We start from the raw sequence: 16,128 nt of genomic DNA, 5'->3' as shown, positions 1-16,128 counted from the left end.
TCCACAAATGAGGGCCTATGAATGAAGTAAGTGCTGGTGGGATGCATTTCATCTTCTCACCTGCAGCCACAATGGACGATTGCAGGAGCTGGGAGAGGAAAAGGGTACTGGTTAATGAATAGCTGCACCGAGGGGAAACTAAGATAACATCAGGACAATGGTTTTATGGTCACCACCACTGTTTATGCATGCTATGGTTTTATTTACAGAAGGTCATATCACTGCAGAGACAATGACTAATATCCTGAGGGATGTGGATATGGCGTCAGGGCATGCTCATGACCACAGGAAGTGTGCCATCTGTGGTGCTCACAGAACTTCGATCTGCCTGAGGTGCAGTACTTGAGTTCAACCCAAGCACTTGAAGCACTCTTTGACTCCAGCTACCAGCAGGGATCTCCTTGGTTCTTCTTTGTATTCCAGGTCTTTATTTAAACTGTTCATCTTCAGCGGTTGTGAACCTGTGAAAGTAAATGATGAAAGCTAAAAATGTTTAAATTAATTGGGCTGTTAAAGTTTTTTTTCTTTTTTTTTTAAGAATTGCCAAAATGTAAAAGCATAACTTGGCTAAAACGTTCTCACCTTTATAGCAAGTTTTATTTTAGATTTGACAAGACATCCACTTTTACTAATTTACTGAATTAAATACTCAGTGTGGTGTTTTTAATGGATGTGCCCCTTGTAATAAACTTGAATGTAAAACAATGACTATACTTTGCAGACATTTCTAACAAACCATGTTTCTAATAGAATCACAGTAAAAACTCATAAAAAAAATATGAGTGCTCAAAGTCTCATTTTTCATAACACAATCTGAACATTTTGGGAGCATTTCCACTGCACAATGAATTCAAGCCCACAATTTACCAAAATATGTAACTCGGCCTTTGTGGTCACTAGTTGCTAAAAGTGTGCACCTGGATCACAAAAGGTATAAGGTACTGTAGCTTATGAAACATGGAAAAACAACTTCTACGTGGTGTCGTCAATCCAGATTTTCGGGTGAACTTGTTTTTAAGTTCTGTTCAGAAGGAAATGTCTGTTTACTGTAAAAACAGAGGCCCACATCTACATGCAACCACAAATCGATTCCACAGTTTGACACTAGACTCTTTTTTAAATCAGGCCTTTAAAAAACAAACAAAAAAACAACCAAAACCGTCTTGTACAATGAACTAGTATGAAACAACTGAGTAATATTCAAAACCATTGTTCATAAAATTGATCAGAGTGAAAAATTCATAAATGCCACATTATAAAATGCAGGTTTAAGTTTTCGCTCAATTGTTCAATAACAAATTCATGAATACACGAGTTAAGGTTTGGTAATAAACCTTTTATTTTATTAGCCAATGTGTGATGATACACATTATATTACAGTAACTTAGATATTTACATACATTCTGTTAATATCAGAGTTAGAAAATTAATTAATTTGCTTGTTTACCTGAGAGAGGGGAAAAAATAACTGCAGCATCTCAAACTTCTAAAACAAAACCCATTTTCAGGTGAAGACTTAGATTTTCTTGCTAACGTTTACTTTTTTATGTGGTTACTGAAATGGACAAACAAAAGCAAGTAAAAATGTTGATCGAACTGGACAGTTGCTGTTTGTTAAAGCTGTATGAATAATGTACATCACTGTCAAGACCTGTTCAAGTACAGGTTTCCAAAGCAACGATACCTTTGCTTCATGCGAAATTAATAATTAACTGGTGAAATGTGAGTCCTTTCCCTTTATTTATTTGGCAAAATAAAATATTCTTGATAAGAGTGAGGAAACACAAAGGTGTCCTAGTAGATCAATGACTGGATTAAGCAGAGGAGACTTTTTTTTTTTCCCCCCCCCTCACACGCACTTTTTTTTTTTTTTTTTTTTTAAATGAGAACACCTCTTTGTGCTTCATCACTCACAGAATGGCATAAAACATACAAATAAAGTGTCCCGCACTCCAAAACAAAACAAAAAAAAGAAAAGAATCTACTTTTGGAAGCTTCTTCCCTTGAATCACAATCCCAGTGAAGTTCCAGTGTGACACATACAGTATACACCTACACACCTTAAAGAATACCTCTTCTCTGTAAACATCCATCACAATCTGAAGCCTGACCTGATTTTCCTGAAGTGTGTTGCATTAAACAGTAGGCAAGTCACAGCTTTTTCACATAGTCAGGAATTATTCGGCTGCTTTTAAGTTGTATCTCCTTTTGATGTTGCCTCCAAACAATAGATTTGGATGAATAGGAATATATGTGCGGCTCATGTTCAAGTTTTAGCAATGTGGCTTTGACACAGTGTCTCAGAAATAAACTTGTTATTTTGGATATAGAGACTGAGGTGGTTATTATACACTCCTCCTTCCCTTTGAGACAATCTACACACAGCTGCCTTTTTTTTTTTTGCATTAAAGGGAACAGTACATCGAGTCTTTTGCTGTACAGGAATTTCCTGTTTTGACTGAAATTTCTTTTAGGCTTAAAAAAAAAAAAAAAAAAAAAAAAGCAGCTCATTTTTTAATGCAAGCAGCTTATGCCATGAAGCGATAATACAGCGGACTATCTTGGAAGCTGTATTCCTGCTTGATGTGCTGGAGCACACCACCCTCTTGTAACCGTGTCCCGTAGAGTACTGCCTCGCCACGGTCCTGAGCTAAACCAACCTGCAGAAGCCACTCAACAAGTTCACAGCCAAGAAAACAGTCCACCATAGTCTTCTTTCCACACCTGAAAGTCAAAAGAAGAATTCACCCAAAGGATAGTTGTCTGTAAAAGGAGCCACAAGAAACAGAGGAGCAGACAGAACCCACACACAGAAAAATGACTGAATCAGGAATAATTTTGTTTTGAAGGTATTGTGGTTTGTGAGTCACCGAGCATCAGCAAAGGTTTGCCTAGACATTACTGGAAAACGCATTTGTCATCAGTGTTCAACCAGAGCAGTGGTCAGTAAGACAATGTGCTCTCACCTTCTCTTTTTAACAATGTCATGAAAACACTGCTGCTTGTGGTATTTGGTGAACTGGGTGCAGGTCATCCTGATCTCCTCAGGTAAATCACTCTGTGGCTGCTCTTCTTGTTTTCCATACCACAGACTGTATAATCTAAACACAGAACAAAATTAAATCAGCGGACACCGTAATATAATGTAAACATAGTCTATTGTGCATTTGCTATATTCATTGTACACTCACTGGCTGCTTTGTTAGGTACACCTGTTCAACTGCTCATTAACCCAAATGTCTAATCAGCCAATCACATGGCTGTAGCCTAGTGCATTTAGGCACGTAGACATGGTCAAGAGAACAAGCTGAAGTTCAAACTGAACATCAGAATGGGGAAAGAAAGGTGATTTAAGTGAATTTGAACGTGGCATGTTTGTTGGTGCCAGACAGACTGGTCTGAGTATTTCAGAAACTGCTGACCTACAGGGATTTCCTTCACAATCTGCTCAAAGAAGTCCTGCCGTTAATTAATGCTTCAATCTTAAATATGATCAACTCATCTCTAATAATCGGCTATGTACCACAGGCCTTCAAGCTGGCTGTAGTTAAACCTTTACTTACAGTGGGGCAAAAAAGTATTTAGTCAGCCACCGATTGTGCAAGTTCCCCCACTTAAAATGATGACAGAGGTCAGTAATTTGCACCAGAGGTACACTTCAACTGTGAGAGACAGAATGTGAAAAAAAAATCCATGAATCCACATGGTAGGATTTGTAAAGAATTTATTTGTAAATCAGGGTGGAAAATAAGTATTTGGTCACCTCAAACAAGGAAAATCTCTGGCTCCCACAGACCTGTAACGTCTTCTGTAAGAAGCCTTTCTGTCCCCCACTCGTTACCTGTATGAATGGCACCTGTTTGAACTCATCATCTGTATAAAAGACACCTGTCCACAGCCTCAAACAGTCAGACTCCAAACTCCGCCATGGCCAAGACCAAAGAGCTTTCGAAGGACACCAGGAAAAGTATTGTAGACCTGCACCAGACTGGGAAGAGTGAATCTACAATAGGCAAGCAGCTTGGTGTGAAAAAATCAACTGTGGGAGCAATCATCAGAAAATGGAAGACATACAAGACCACTGATAATCTCCCTCGATCTGGGGCTCCACGCAAGATCTCATCCCGTGGGGTCAAAATGATCATGAGAACGGTGAGCAAAGATCCCAGAACCACACGGGGGGACCTGGTGAATGACCTGCAGAGAGCTGGGACCAAAGTAACAAAGGTCACCATCAGTAACACACTACAACGGCAGGGAATCAAATCCCGCAGTGCCAGACGTGTTCCGCTGCTGAAGCCAGCGCATGTCCAGGCCCGTCTGAAGTTTGCCAGAGAGCACATGGATGATACAGCAGAGGATTGGGAGAATGTCATGTGGTCAGATGAAACCAAAGTAGAACTTTTTGGTATAAACTCAACTCGTCGTGTTTGGAGGAAGAAGAATACTGAGTTGCATCCCAAGAACACCATACCTACTGTGAAGCATGGGGGTGGAAACATCATGCTATGGGGCTGTTTTTCTGCCAAGGGGACAGGACGACTGATCCGTGTTAAGGACAGAATGAATGGGGCCATGTATCGTGAGATTTTGAGCCAAAACCTCCTTCCATCAGTGAGAACTTTGAAGATGAAACGAGGCTGGGTCTTCCAACATGACAATGATCCAAAACACACCGCCCGGGCAACAAAGGAGTGGCTCCGTAAGAAGCATTTGAAAGTCCTGGAGTGGCCTAGCCAGTCTCCAGACCTCAACCCCATAGAAAATCTGTGGCGGGAGTTGAAAGTCCGTGTTGCTCGGCGACAGCCCCAAAACATCACTGCTCTCGAGAAGATCTGCATGGAGGAATGGGCCAAAATACCAGCTACTGTGTGTGCAAACCTGGTAAAGACCTATAGTAAACGTTTGACCTCTGTTATTGCCAACAAAGGTTATGTTACAAAGTATTGAGTTGTATTTTTGTTATTGACCAAATACTTATTTTCCACCCTGATTTACGAATAAATTCTTTACAAATCCTACCATGTGGATTCATGGATTTTTTTTTCACATTCTGTCTCTCACAGTTGAAGTGTACCTCTGGTGCAAATTACTGACCTCTGTCATCATTTTAGGTGGGGGAACTTGCACAATTGGTGGCTGACTAAATACTTTTTTGCCCCACTGTAAAAAGCCACCCAGATGTCTTAGCAAATTATAGGCCAATCTCCAACCTTCCTTTCATATCAAAAATCCTTGAAAGAGTAGTTGTCAAACAGCCAACTGCTCATCTGCAGAGGAATGGCTTATTTGAAGAGTTTCAGTCAGGTTTCAGAGCTCATCACAGCACAGAAACAGCTTTAGTGAAGGTTACAAATGATCTTCTTATGGCCTCTGACAGTGGACTCATCTCTGTGCTTGTCCTGCTAGACCTTAGTGCAGCATTCGATACTGTTGACCATAATATCCTATTAGAGCGATTAGAACATGCTGTAGGTATTAGAGGTACTGTGCTGCAGAGGTTTGTATCATATCTATCTAATAGACTCCAATTTGTGCATGTAAATGGAGAGTCCTCTTCACACACTGAGGTCAATTATGGTGTTCCACAGGGTTCAGTGCTAGGACCAATTCTGTTTACATTATACATGCTTCCCTTAGGCAGTGTCATTAGAAGACATAGCATACATTTTCACTGCTATGCAGATGACATCCAGCTCTATCTATCCATGAAGCCAGATAACACACACCAATTAGTTAAACTGCAGGAATGTCTTAAAGACATAAAGACCTGGATGGCCGCTAACTTTCTGCTTCTTAATTCAGATAAAACTGAGGTTATTTTACTCGGCCCTGAAAATCTTAGAAATATGGTATCTAACCAGATTCTTACTCTGGATGGCATTACCTTGGCCTCAAGTAACACTGTGAGGAACCTTGGAGTCATTTTTGACCAAGACATGTCCTTCAATGCACATATTAAACAAATATGTAGGACTGCTTTTTTCCATTTGCCCAACATCTCTAAAGTTAGAAATATCCTGTCTCAGAGTGACGCTGAAAAACTAGTTCATGCATTTATTACTTCTCGGCTGGACTACTGTAATTCATTATTATCAGGATGTCCAAACAACTCCCTGAAAAGCTTTCAGCTAATCCAAAATGCTGCAGCAACAGTACTGACAGGGATGAGAAAGAGAGAGCATATTTCTCCTGTATTGACTTCCCTTCATTGGCTTCATGTTAAATCCAGAATTGAATTTAAAATCCTGCTGCTCACATACAAGGTCTTAAATAATCAGGCCCCATCTTATCTTAAGGACCTTGTAGTACCATATCACCCTATTAGAGCACTTTGCTCTCACACTGCAGGCTTACTTGTTGTTCCTAGAGTATTTAAAAGTAGAATGGGAGGGAGAGCCTTCAGATTTCAGGCCCTTCTTCTGTGGAACCAGCTTCCAGTTTGGATTCGGGAGACAGACACTATCTCTACTGTACAATATAAAGCGCCTTGAGGCAACTGTTGTTGTGATTTGGTGCTATATAAATAAAATTGAATTGAATTGAACAATCATCTTTAAGGTCCGAATGGTCTGTAAAAATATCCAGTAAGCAGCAGTTCTCTGGGTAATAATGTCTTGCTGATGTCAAAGGTCAGAGGAGAATGGCTAAACGGATTCAAGCTCATAGGAAGGCAAAAGTTACTCAAATAACCACTCACAACCACCAAGATTTGTGAGAAAGCATCACTGAATGCCCAACACATTGAACCCTGAAGCAGACAGGCACCAATCTTGTCAGCTAAGAACAGGAAACTGAGGCTACAATAAACACCAACTCACCAAAATTGGACAATTGCGAGTTATTTGCTGCCACATTCAGATGGCAGAGTCAGAATTAGACATAACCACCATGAAAGTATGAGTCAATCCCGCTTTGTATCAAAGGTGTACGGTGGTGCTGAAGTAATAGTGTGGGGGATATTTCTTGTCTTTCGGCTCCTTACTACCAACTGAACATTGTCGCTGAACCTGGTGGAATGGGAGATTTGCGTCATGGATGTACAGCCGACAAATCTGAAGCAACTGTGTGATGCTATTATTTCAGTTTGGAGGAAATCTCTGAGGAATTTTTCCAGTGCCTCGTTAAATCTATGCTATGAAAAATTAAGGCAGTTAAGAGGACAAAAATGAATCCAACCTAGTAAGGTGTAACTAATAAAGTGGCCAGTGAGCATATAAACCAGCAGGTAAATTTGATTTACCTGCATAAGACTGAAAGCAGTTCTGATGGGAAAAATAAAGTCCAACTTTTACTAGTAAGGTGTACCTAATGAAGTGGCCAGTAAGTGTCTAAAAATGTCTGAATGTGCTTTATAATTTGGCAGTTTCATATAAAAGCCATTTACCTCTTTTTAAACGGCAGTAAAATCAAATGTTTGTCCAGCCCAAAAAGAGCAAAGGAGAGAAGTCCCTGTCAACAGGAAAAGAGAAGCATGACTTTAGTGCTGTGGGTGTGAGTATACAGTCATGAATAGGTAACAGGATATTTCTAACACAAACCTGTCCATAGTTGACCACAGCACAAAAGAAGAGCAACTCCAAGTAGAGTCTACCAGGATTGTGGTTAAAGAGCAGCCACACGCAGCTGGACAAATTCTGTGAAAACAGGATGTAAGAAGACCTTTGAACTAGAAATAGTAACTAACGCTGTTCACTGAACCAGCTTGTAGAACCAGCTGAGTGGACCTTCATTAAAACAAAAAGAGTCCCTCCCTCGTATGCCTGCAGTGAATAAGTGAGATCAAATTATATGTTTTAAAACTGGCTTCAGCAATAAGGAAAAGCTTTTAATTTAAGCCCAGAATCAGTAATTTCTCATAATATACGAAAAGGAACTACATGGCAGCTGACACATGAAAGTATACCAAAGCATCTACCAGCAATACCTAGTATCTTTTCTTGTACTTTCAGTTTTTTAATCTAGATGTCCCTAATACACTATTTTAAGATTTCTTCGTACAGTAATAAAAATATATAAAATTCAATGTAACAGTAAATAAAGAGCCAGACGCATGACTTTTCTAATGGGGTCTCTGAATGTGTTTCTTAAAGTCTTCCAGTGACAGGAGTTGGAAATTACACAGCTCAGCCATTTGTATCTGATTTGGTTTGAGATGCACTAAATATAATAATGCAGGCGGATGAAGGCTGACTTCATGTCACTGTAGAACTGAAAGGTGGTTGTTTACTCACAGCAAGCAGGCTGACAGTCAGAAGCAGACACATGAGCACATGACGGGCCACTTGTCTGTCTGCAACCTGTTGGAGCTCCTCCACTTGGACAAGGAGGCAGTCTGTGGACTCGCACCTGCTCTCACACTGACCTGAGGGGGGCAGCGAAACAAATAAGGAAATAATTAAACCTGATAAATTACAAGAATATTCAGTTTGATGCTCATATACTATAAAATGAACTAAATCCTACTGCTTTTTGAAGTCTCACAATAAAAACACTAATGTCAGTTTCTTATCAGTGCAGTACCTGCTTGTGTGGCTGGTGTGCTGCTCATATCTGCACTGATGATCATGTCAGGCAGGGGCTGGGTTGGTGCACAGTCACATACGAGGCATGCTGATAAAGTAAAAAGAAATATTTGGAAGCAATTCTCAGCTTATCTCATTTTACACAGGATGCAGATATTCAATAAAATACAAGTTCCAGGAAAGTAAGTAAAGTACTTTCACTGACTATGAATAATGCATATGAAAATACAGTCCCCCCAAAAATACTAGTGACAAATATTTTTGCTGATACAACACAAGTACTTACAACACAAGATAATAAACTCTTGTATTGAATCATTCAAACAGTTTCTCTTCACTACTTGCAGAACTGGTTTGCAAGTTTGCAATAATGTGTCTTGCTTACTGGAACTATGACCATGAATCAGTGGCATGTAGCAAAACAAAAGCACTGCATCGAACTTGTTCCTTTCTGACACTCCTTTCTCAGCATTAACCAGCTTCCTTGCTGTAGAGAATTGTGTCTTCAGTACGTCCTTGGGGAAAAAAGATTTTTTTTGTGTGTGTATTTTGCTTTTTGGTAACTGCAGAGACTTTGTCTACGTGATTAACTGAAACCTTATCTGAGAGGAAGGGGTTGCACTGTGCGGCAGTATACTGTAGAAAACTAGTAGATAAGGGTTAATTTGAACTTTGGATTTCCAGTCCAACTTGGCTGTAAACAACTGACATCTCTATGTGCATGCTCAAGTCTTGATCAGGAGATTTAAATTATAACATCTCGCTTCAGACATCTGGCAAACCAGAACGCACCTTGATCTCTTGGTGGGGGGTCAGTCTCAAACACGGTCTGGTTTTCGGGTTCATTTTCAATCAAAGGATCTTCTGGAGAGTCAAATGAGTTCACCTCTTCAGTTTGGACATTTTGGGCCCAGCTTCCTCTGCTGAGACACACAAGAGAGCCTCCTCCCAGGAATATGCTGAAGGCAACTACAAATGTGGTGCAGATTATCTGAAAGAAAACATCCAAATTGTATACAGGTTGTATTTCATTATCTGTAATTTCATGGCAGAAAACAGGAAAATGACTTCGCCGGGTATTATTACCTGTGCTCTGCCATAGAAGAAAGCTGCATCAATGACTCCAAACATTTTTTCCCCACAAATGAGCAAAACTGCAGTTATTAAAGCTGGAATCCTGCAACCATAGATACAACAAATTCAGTCACAGTATTAAAATATAAAAACCAGGTCAATGGGATTACCCTGAACAACGTGCATGACACTTGGTTGCAGATATACATTTTTTTACTATTTAATTTTAAGTGAGTTGGTGTCATGCAAAATCACATTATATTATGATATATTCATTCATTTACATTGTTGATTGCATCATGAATGTCAGTCTAAACCAAAGTGACGTGTTTTCCAGTCTGTGCACATTCCTCTTACCCCCAGCCCGCAATGACCAACATGCCCGGTGAAACTTTCAGATCCTCAGACTTCAAGAGCACAAGTGAGAGTGCTATCAAACCTTAAAACAACAAAACATCAATTTCAAAATTTGTAGTCACACTACAGATACATCTCACCAGTATGAACCAACATGAATTAGTTCAATGTAGGTTTCCTGTGGTAGATGGTAGTGTGCGTACCTGGCCATATAAAAGTGCTGTAGAGTGAGGTACATAATAAGGTGAAAGTCAGGACCTGACCAATGAAGTTATTTTCCTTCACTACGAAGTTCCACAAGATCATCCCAATGCAAGTCAGAACCTACAGAGAACAAAATAACAAATACAGGCACTTAGTCATTTTTGAATGCCCACAGGTGAGTTCCTTCATATAGATATGATTTATATGATTTACTTAATCATTAGACATATTAGACATTAATGGTGCTATTAGTTTTTCATGAATGCAATACCATGCTTACCTGTGCAAAGAAAAGGTTAACTGTAAACAAGTGAGGCAGCCTTTTGAATTTTTTACTTAAAAACATGACGGCAATAGTCCACACCTGTGAGAGAAAACATGGATTGTAAATTATCTATTATTGCAAAGACAAAGACTTTACCAGAAATAGTACACTAGTGGTGACTGGTTGTTCATTTTCTGAAGAAAGTAAACGGGAAATTACTGAGAACTATGAAACACATGACTAAACAACAAGCACTCTGAGGGAGCAAACTTCCATCAAGACAGTTTATTCTCTGGGCAGTATCTACTTTTAAGCAGATAGTATTATATCTCGAAGAAAAACATTTTTGTGAGAGTAAGTAATAGATACTAGGTAGTAGGTAATTTATAACCTGAGCTTATTATGTAACATTATACAAGAGTATATTTCTAACTTAATAGGCAGCACATTCTCTTTTCTTTAAAGCTACAAAGGTTTTATCTTTAAAACTTTTCTTTCAATGTGAAAAAAGGCAGATGCCAAGTAAAAAGTGAGATCACAGGTCTAATGTGAAATTTGGATGCAAACTATCATTTGACATTTAGAATTCACATATACCAGTATCATTTCCTGTTGCCAATACAAACAAAGGCAGCAGATATGCAGGCATACTTTTAAAGATAAAGGGCATTTTTTGAAAGTTTGACCTTGGATAAGTGATCAAAGGTCCAAGATAACATGGTATTTAGAATCCCCATATGCCAATATGTAGTCAGTACAACATATTGGCATATAGGGGTTAAGGAGCAGAGATGAGTATATGGGTTACACGAAAAACTTCCAAATCTTCAAATGATTGTTCCATACAAATGTGGCACACTTTGACCATGTGACCCCACTCTACACTCCTACAACACTTCCAAAAATGTAATCTCCTTGGTGGATGTTTAAAAAAATGGAAACATTGAAGGGAAACAATAAAAAAAGAAAACAATGTTGTTTAATCATTGCAAAAAGATAATCGTGGCAACAAGTTTCAGGTTCCTTAAAAGATATATCAACAGGCAAAGAATGAGGAAGCAACTCTGCAAGTCACTAAAACATCTGTCTACTTGCATATCCTGTTAGTGGCATAGACTTTTAAGGTTAGTTTGCCAATGTGGTTTAAACATCTACAAAGACTGCCTGCATCTCTAATTTACTTGTCCTGAATGGTAGAACATCAGAGCAGATAAACAGGAGATGAGTATTAATAAAGCTGACCTTAAAAAGAAAATACAGTCAGTGAGCGCCCTGTGCGTTATTAAGTAGAGGCAACTTTGAGTTCACTATGACCTTAGTTCCCATCCACTGAGATACATTTAAACAGTGATCAGCTGATAAAGAATAGATGATTAGTCAACTAGCTGTGACTCACCAGTGCAACTAAGCTCACGATGCTTATGTTGAAACTGACGTTCTGCAGTGAATTCATTAAACGCTGAGGATCCGTCCAACGGATCGTGAGTAACCAGGCAGAAACATACATTATTGGAGCTGAGAGGAAAGTGCTGATCACCATCCCAGCAGTTACCTGTCAGGAATCAGAACAAAGAAAGCATGCACAGTGAGTTAGAGAGAGAAAGCACAAGGTAGATGGTATGTTGGCAGGAAGCTGTAAAGAACTCACAACTTCTAGCTCTGCGTTATAATAAACGGCATAGATGGCCACACTCGGTGCAGTGGGAAACACTCCATAAAGAAAGGCGTAATCAGAGAGGCTGGAGTGGTTCAAAGCGCTGGTGTTGCGTTTGTCCAACAGATCCACCATGTCCTTACAAATCAGGGGCATTAGTAACCTGAAAGCCAAATCAAGTCATGTACCATTACCTGAAGCTTTATTTAACACTGATGTGAAATGCAGTGTAACTATACAAACTTTACATGCACTGACTAGCATGCTGTGCCTGAGACTACTTAATATGTCATCTATTTGATAACAGCTTTTGGTCAGAGAAAGGTCTGACTCATCTAAAGCATCAGCACAAAACAACATGGTGGGAGCACTTTGAAAAGCCTGAACATGCTGACTCTCTCTAAACTTCCATAGTACACCTCATAAAAATAAGACAAGGTTGTCTGATAACACTAATATCGCCCTCTTCTAGAAAATCAAGTGCAATAAAAATCTAAATGACTTCCACTCACAGTTTTGCTGTAGTAAGTAATATCAGTGTCACCACTGTAGATTTGGTTAATTTCCCCAACTGGCCCACCATGGACAGGCCCAGGTAGAACAGAGCTGCTCCCCCGAAAGAGTTAGCCAAGCCATCCACAAACTGAGCCATGAAGACGGGAATGGTTTGGTGCAGCACAAAGTGGGCAATGATGCCGATAACAACCATAAATACTATGGGGTTCTTTATGACCTGTAAAACTACAACTCCCACAATCACTACTTTGCTCTGTTGATGGTTCCCCTGATCCTTCCACTTCTGGATCTCACAGAGGGCAAAGCCGATGGGATTGAGAAACATCAGGGACACAGGTGCCACCAGGTAGATATACTGGAGGTACTCTGGATATGTACTCTGGTACAGGGCTTCAACTGTGGATGAAGATAAAGCAAAAAAAATAAAAATGATGAAGAAATGTGTAAAAGGTTTAAAACAAAGCCGAGCTGGATACCTACAAAATGTTATACAGTAGTTTGTAGTAAAATTAAGAAATGTGAGTGTGCTGCATCATGAACAGGTGATCATAACTCCTATCACTGCAATAGCTTGATTCTATTTCTGACTTTAAGCATAAAGCAGAAAATCAGGCTTAATCTGAAACATCCCAGAAGGAAGACAGTGGATGGAAGTGCTGAAGTGAGTGCAAAACAAAAAGCATCTCTGGCCACGTAAACATTATATAATTAAATATTAAAGATATACAGTTAATGCTAGTCAGTTAATTTGAACTTAAATTGACTTTTTCAACTGGGTGCAGTTTTGATTCACATTATATCTACCACTCTATTTATTTATTTATGGATGAACTTGATGTGAATAAAAGAAAAGCCGCAAAAGCAGTGATATCAAAATCTGTTTGCTAACAAATAATAAAATCCTGGGGAACTGAACTCTGAGTATGATGGATGGGCAAACAATGGGACAACATGTTTACACGTCACAGCTCTGAATGACAAGCTTTGTGTTTGCTGGGATTAAAAGTTACTTACCTATAGGGTATCCCAAAGCAAAATCATTGCTTTGGGTAGCAAAAATTGAGAAGAGCCCAGCCTTACTGTAGCGACTGACGGGGCTGGCTACTATCAATGTGAGGATGCAGACGAGGAAGAACACGCACACTTTGGCGATGAGGATGCTCCAGAGAAATGGCCAGATGACATTACCAAAGTCCAGCAGCACCATGTTCTTGAACAACAGTGCTGGAAGAGCAAACTTGGAAACAAAACTCCCCAATCCTTTGGCCTGGGTGGAGGTGATAATGTTTGCCCTCCCTGCGATGTACCCGCACAAAATGATCCCAAAGCATTCCAGGAGAGCCGGGAAGAGCCTGTCGATGGACATGCTGGAGGACAGGGCAGAGGAGTCCAGCTCCTCAGATGAAAAGTTGAAGCTGCGGCTTCTTTCCGGTGCCTCCATCATTATGTTGACCCTCCCTCTGCCGCCAGCTGTCATGTCTGGTTTGCCGTAACGGTAATCCCCTCCTCCTCACCAGTCGGCACTGTCAGTCACTAGAGACACTGAGGAAAACTTTCACTTATAACCTTTAAAATCACCGGTTCAGCTGTAATCTCATTACACACGTAGAGCTAACTACGTCAGTTAACCGAAATAATATCGTATATTAACAAGACTGCTTTTAGAGAGGTTTTAACGTTGTTTACACATAGTTAAAAATCACTGCAACCGATATAACTTGTATATATCTTTTTAATAATGCAGTCTCACCTGTCTGGCAGCGGTTGAGCACCCATGCGCTAGTCATATTTAGGTAGCCGTCAGTTAGCCAGCGAGCTAACGTGAAGCTGGAGGCAGATACTAATCAGAGCTTCTTACCGATCCAAACTTCGCCTTCCACCTTTACTAACTTCTTAAAAATAACTTGACACTAGCGCTCTTCTTACTGTTACGTGACCGCGTTGCTTAATATCCAACCCACAAGTTTCATTAGCCATGATTTGTCAACACATCTCAACCAATCACATTTCAAGATAGTGAAAAGAGGCGTGGCGTAGCGCCTTCTTTCTATCCTTTTCGAAAACAACGTAAATACGTATAAGAGACGAAAGATGGCATAACTATGACCACTTATTTCCGCAGTGCTGACAGACAGGCTTGAAGGATGCATTTTAACCCAAACATAAACTTAGTAAAAGTTTAGTTTACCAGACGCCTACCTAAATTTAAACTGCTTAAAAACTTTAAAGTCTGGAAAGCCCCTGTACGGGGAAATTCAACCGCCACCTCACAACAGCCAAGTATGGTAGAGTATCGTCTACAAGTCACATGACCAATCATCGCTACCAAAGACTGAAGACTCTTAAATGACTAAAAAGCATTTAAATGCTAATTTTCAATTAAGCAAAAGTTTTGTGAAAAGGGTGTATCTGCATGTTATGCCAAATTATAGTTTTAAAAAGGCTTTAATCTAAAAATGACGAGAACCACAGTTATCATCATAAAAATGATGACAGTGATGGAAAATGTTAACATTCAGCCCTTCTCACGTGCTGAATGGAAGGATCCTGTTTTGTCTCCATATAATCTTTTAATACAAGATATACTTAACTGTACGAGTTATCTTTTGCATGAAATGTTCTGTCTTCTGTGATCATAAATCTTTCTGTGTTTTTTGTTATTCTTGGTCACGAGCTATGCAGACTTTTGTTGCAGTTGCATGTTAGTCAGAATGGTGAGTGTGGTTCAAGCTGTCAGGAAGGTAGATATAACTAAAACTATCCCTTGTAACAACCAAGGTATGTAGAAAAGCGTCTCTGAATGCACAATACATTGAACTCTGAACCAGATGAGAGCCATTCCTGTCAGCTAAAACACTGAAAAACATGCAGGTGAAAAATCTGCACCAACTGTGTGACGCTGTCATGTCAACATGAACCAGAATCACTTAGGATTGTTTCCAGCACCTTGCTGTGGACCCAGTAGCAAATTGTAAAGCAAGGAACAGGGGAGAACAACATCTCTAGTATTACATTCAAATGAGCACAAAGCATGGCAGTATCATTTATCTGGGATGTGGGAGTATATCAGGGAAATTAAAATGTTGATATACTCTCCCAAGTATCTTAACTGTGGAATGCACATTTTATACAACCTATAAAACCCAGAAATACCACAAATTTAGTCTCCTGTGTGCCCACAGAGTTAAGTAAAAAAGTTAGCTAATGCCTGTGTCACATGCACCTGTCAAATAACTGCTGTGAACTGAGGAGCCAAGAGCTAAGTAAGCATGTAAAAGCACATTACAAGTAAAAGTGGACAGGTACAGAATCTGCATTTTTTACTTGTACAGCTGCTGTTATTGTGTATATATTTATTTATATTTAGATTTCTTCATACATTCTTATATAGTTCTATATTGTGTATTGTGTATTTTGTTGTACAGTTATTTTATTTTCAACTTTAATTTATATATTTATCTTTATCTTATTCTTCCCAGTTAAATTTACCCTTCATTCTAATTTGTGTTGTACAGTTATTTCATTTTTAACCT

At 39.4% G+C, this 16,128-nt stretch overlaps 1 protein-coding gene across 1 annotated transcript; it reads right to left on the bottom strand.

The window, feature by feature from the left end:
* Nucleotides 1-2,390: 2,390 nt before the first annotated feature.
* Nucleotides 2,391-14,589, bottom strand: LOC113007984 (integral membrane protein GPR155). Its single transcript, XM_026145075.1, has 16 exons — nucleotides 14,346-14,589; nucleotides 13,610-14,137; nucleotides 12,592-12,991; nucleotides 12,074-12,242; nucleotides 11,822-11,977; nucleotides 10,441-10,524; nucleotides 10,160-10,280; nucleotides 9,957-10,038; nucleotides 9,612-9,702; nucleotides 9,318-9,516; nucleotides 8,524-8,613; nucleotides 8,235-8,365; nucleotides 7,542-7,637; nucleotides 7,388-7,452; nucleotides 2,967-3,101; nucleotides 2,391-2,724 (listed from the first exon to the last, which is right to left on the bottom strand). The coding sequence occupies exons 2-16, from the start codon at nucleotides 14,070-14,072 to the stop codon at nucleotides 2,529-2,531; spliced, it is 2,478 nt and encodes an 825-aa protein (XP_026000860.1). The 5' UTR covers nucleotides 14,073-14,137; nucleotides 14,346-14,589; the 3' UTR covers nucleotides 2,391-2,528.
* Between the last annotated feature and the right edge of the window lie 1,539 nt (nucleotides 14,590-16,128).

Source organism: Astatotilapia calliptera, chromosome 16, assembly GCF_900246225.1.
Source record: "Astatotilapia calliptera chromosome 16, fAstCal1.2, whole genome shotgun sequence".
NCBI classification, from domain to species: domain Eukaryota; kingdom Metazoa; phylum Chordata; class Actinopteri; order Cichliformes; family Cichlidae; genus Astatotilapia; species Astatotilapia calliptera.
Note: the sequence above shows the minus strand (reverse complement) of the source record. Positions and strands in the feature narration are given on the sequence as shown.

What these genes read in the sequence shown, in the direction of transcription:
- LOC113007984 (XM_026145075.1), bottom strand. Translation starts at nt 14,072, where the DNA reads ATGACAGCTGGCGGCAGAGGGAGGGTCAACATAATGATGGAGGCACCG. An exon ending in TCGTGAGCTTAGTTGCACTG is followed by an intron (nt 10,525 to 11,821) that starts GTGAGTCACAGC and finishes TTTCTCTCACAG; the next exon opens with GTGTGGACTATTGCCGTCAT. An exon ending in CTGTGGTCAACTATGGACAG is followed by an intron (nt 7,453 to 7,541) that starts GTTTGTGTTAGA and finishes TCCTGTTGACAG; the next exon opens with GGACTTCTCTCCTTTGCTCT.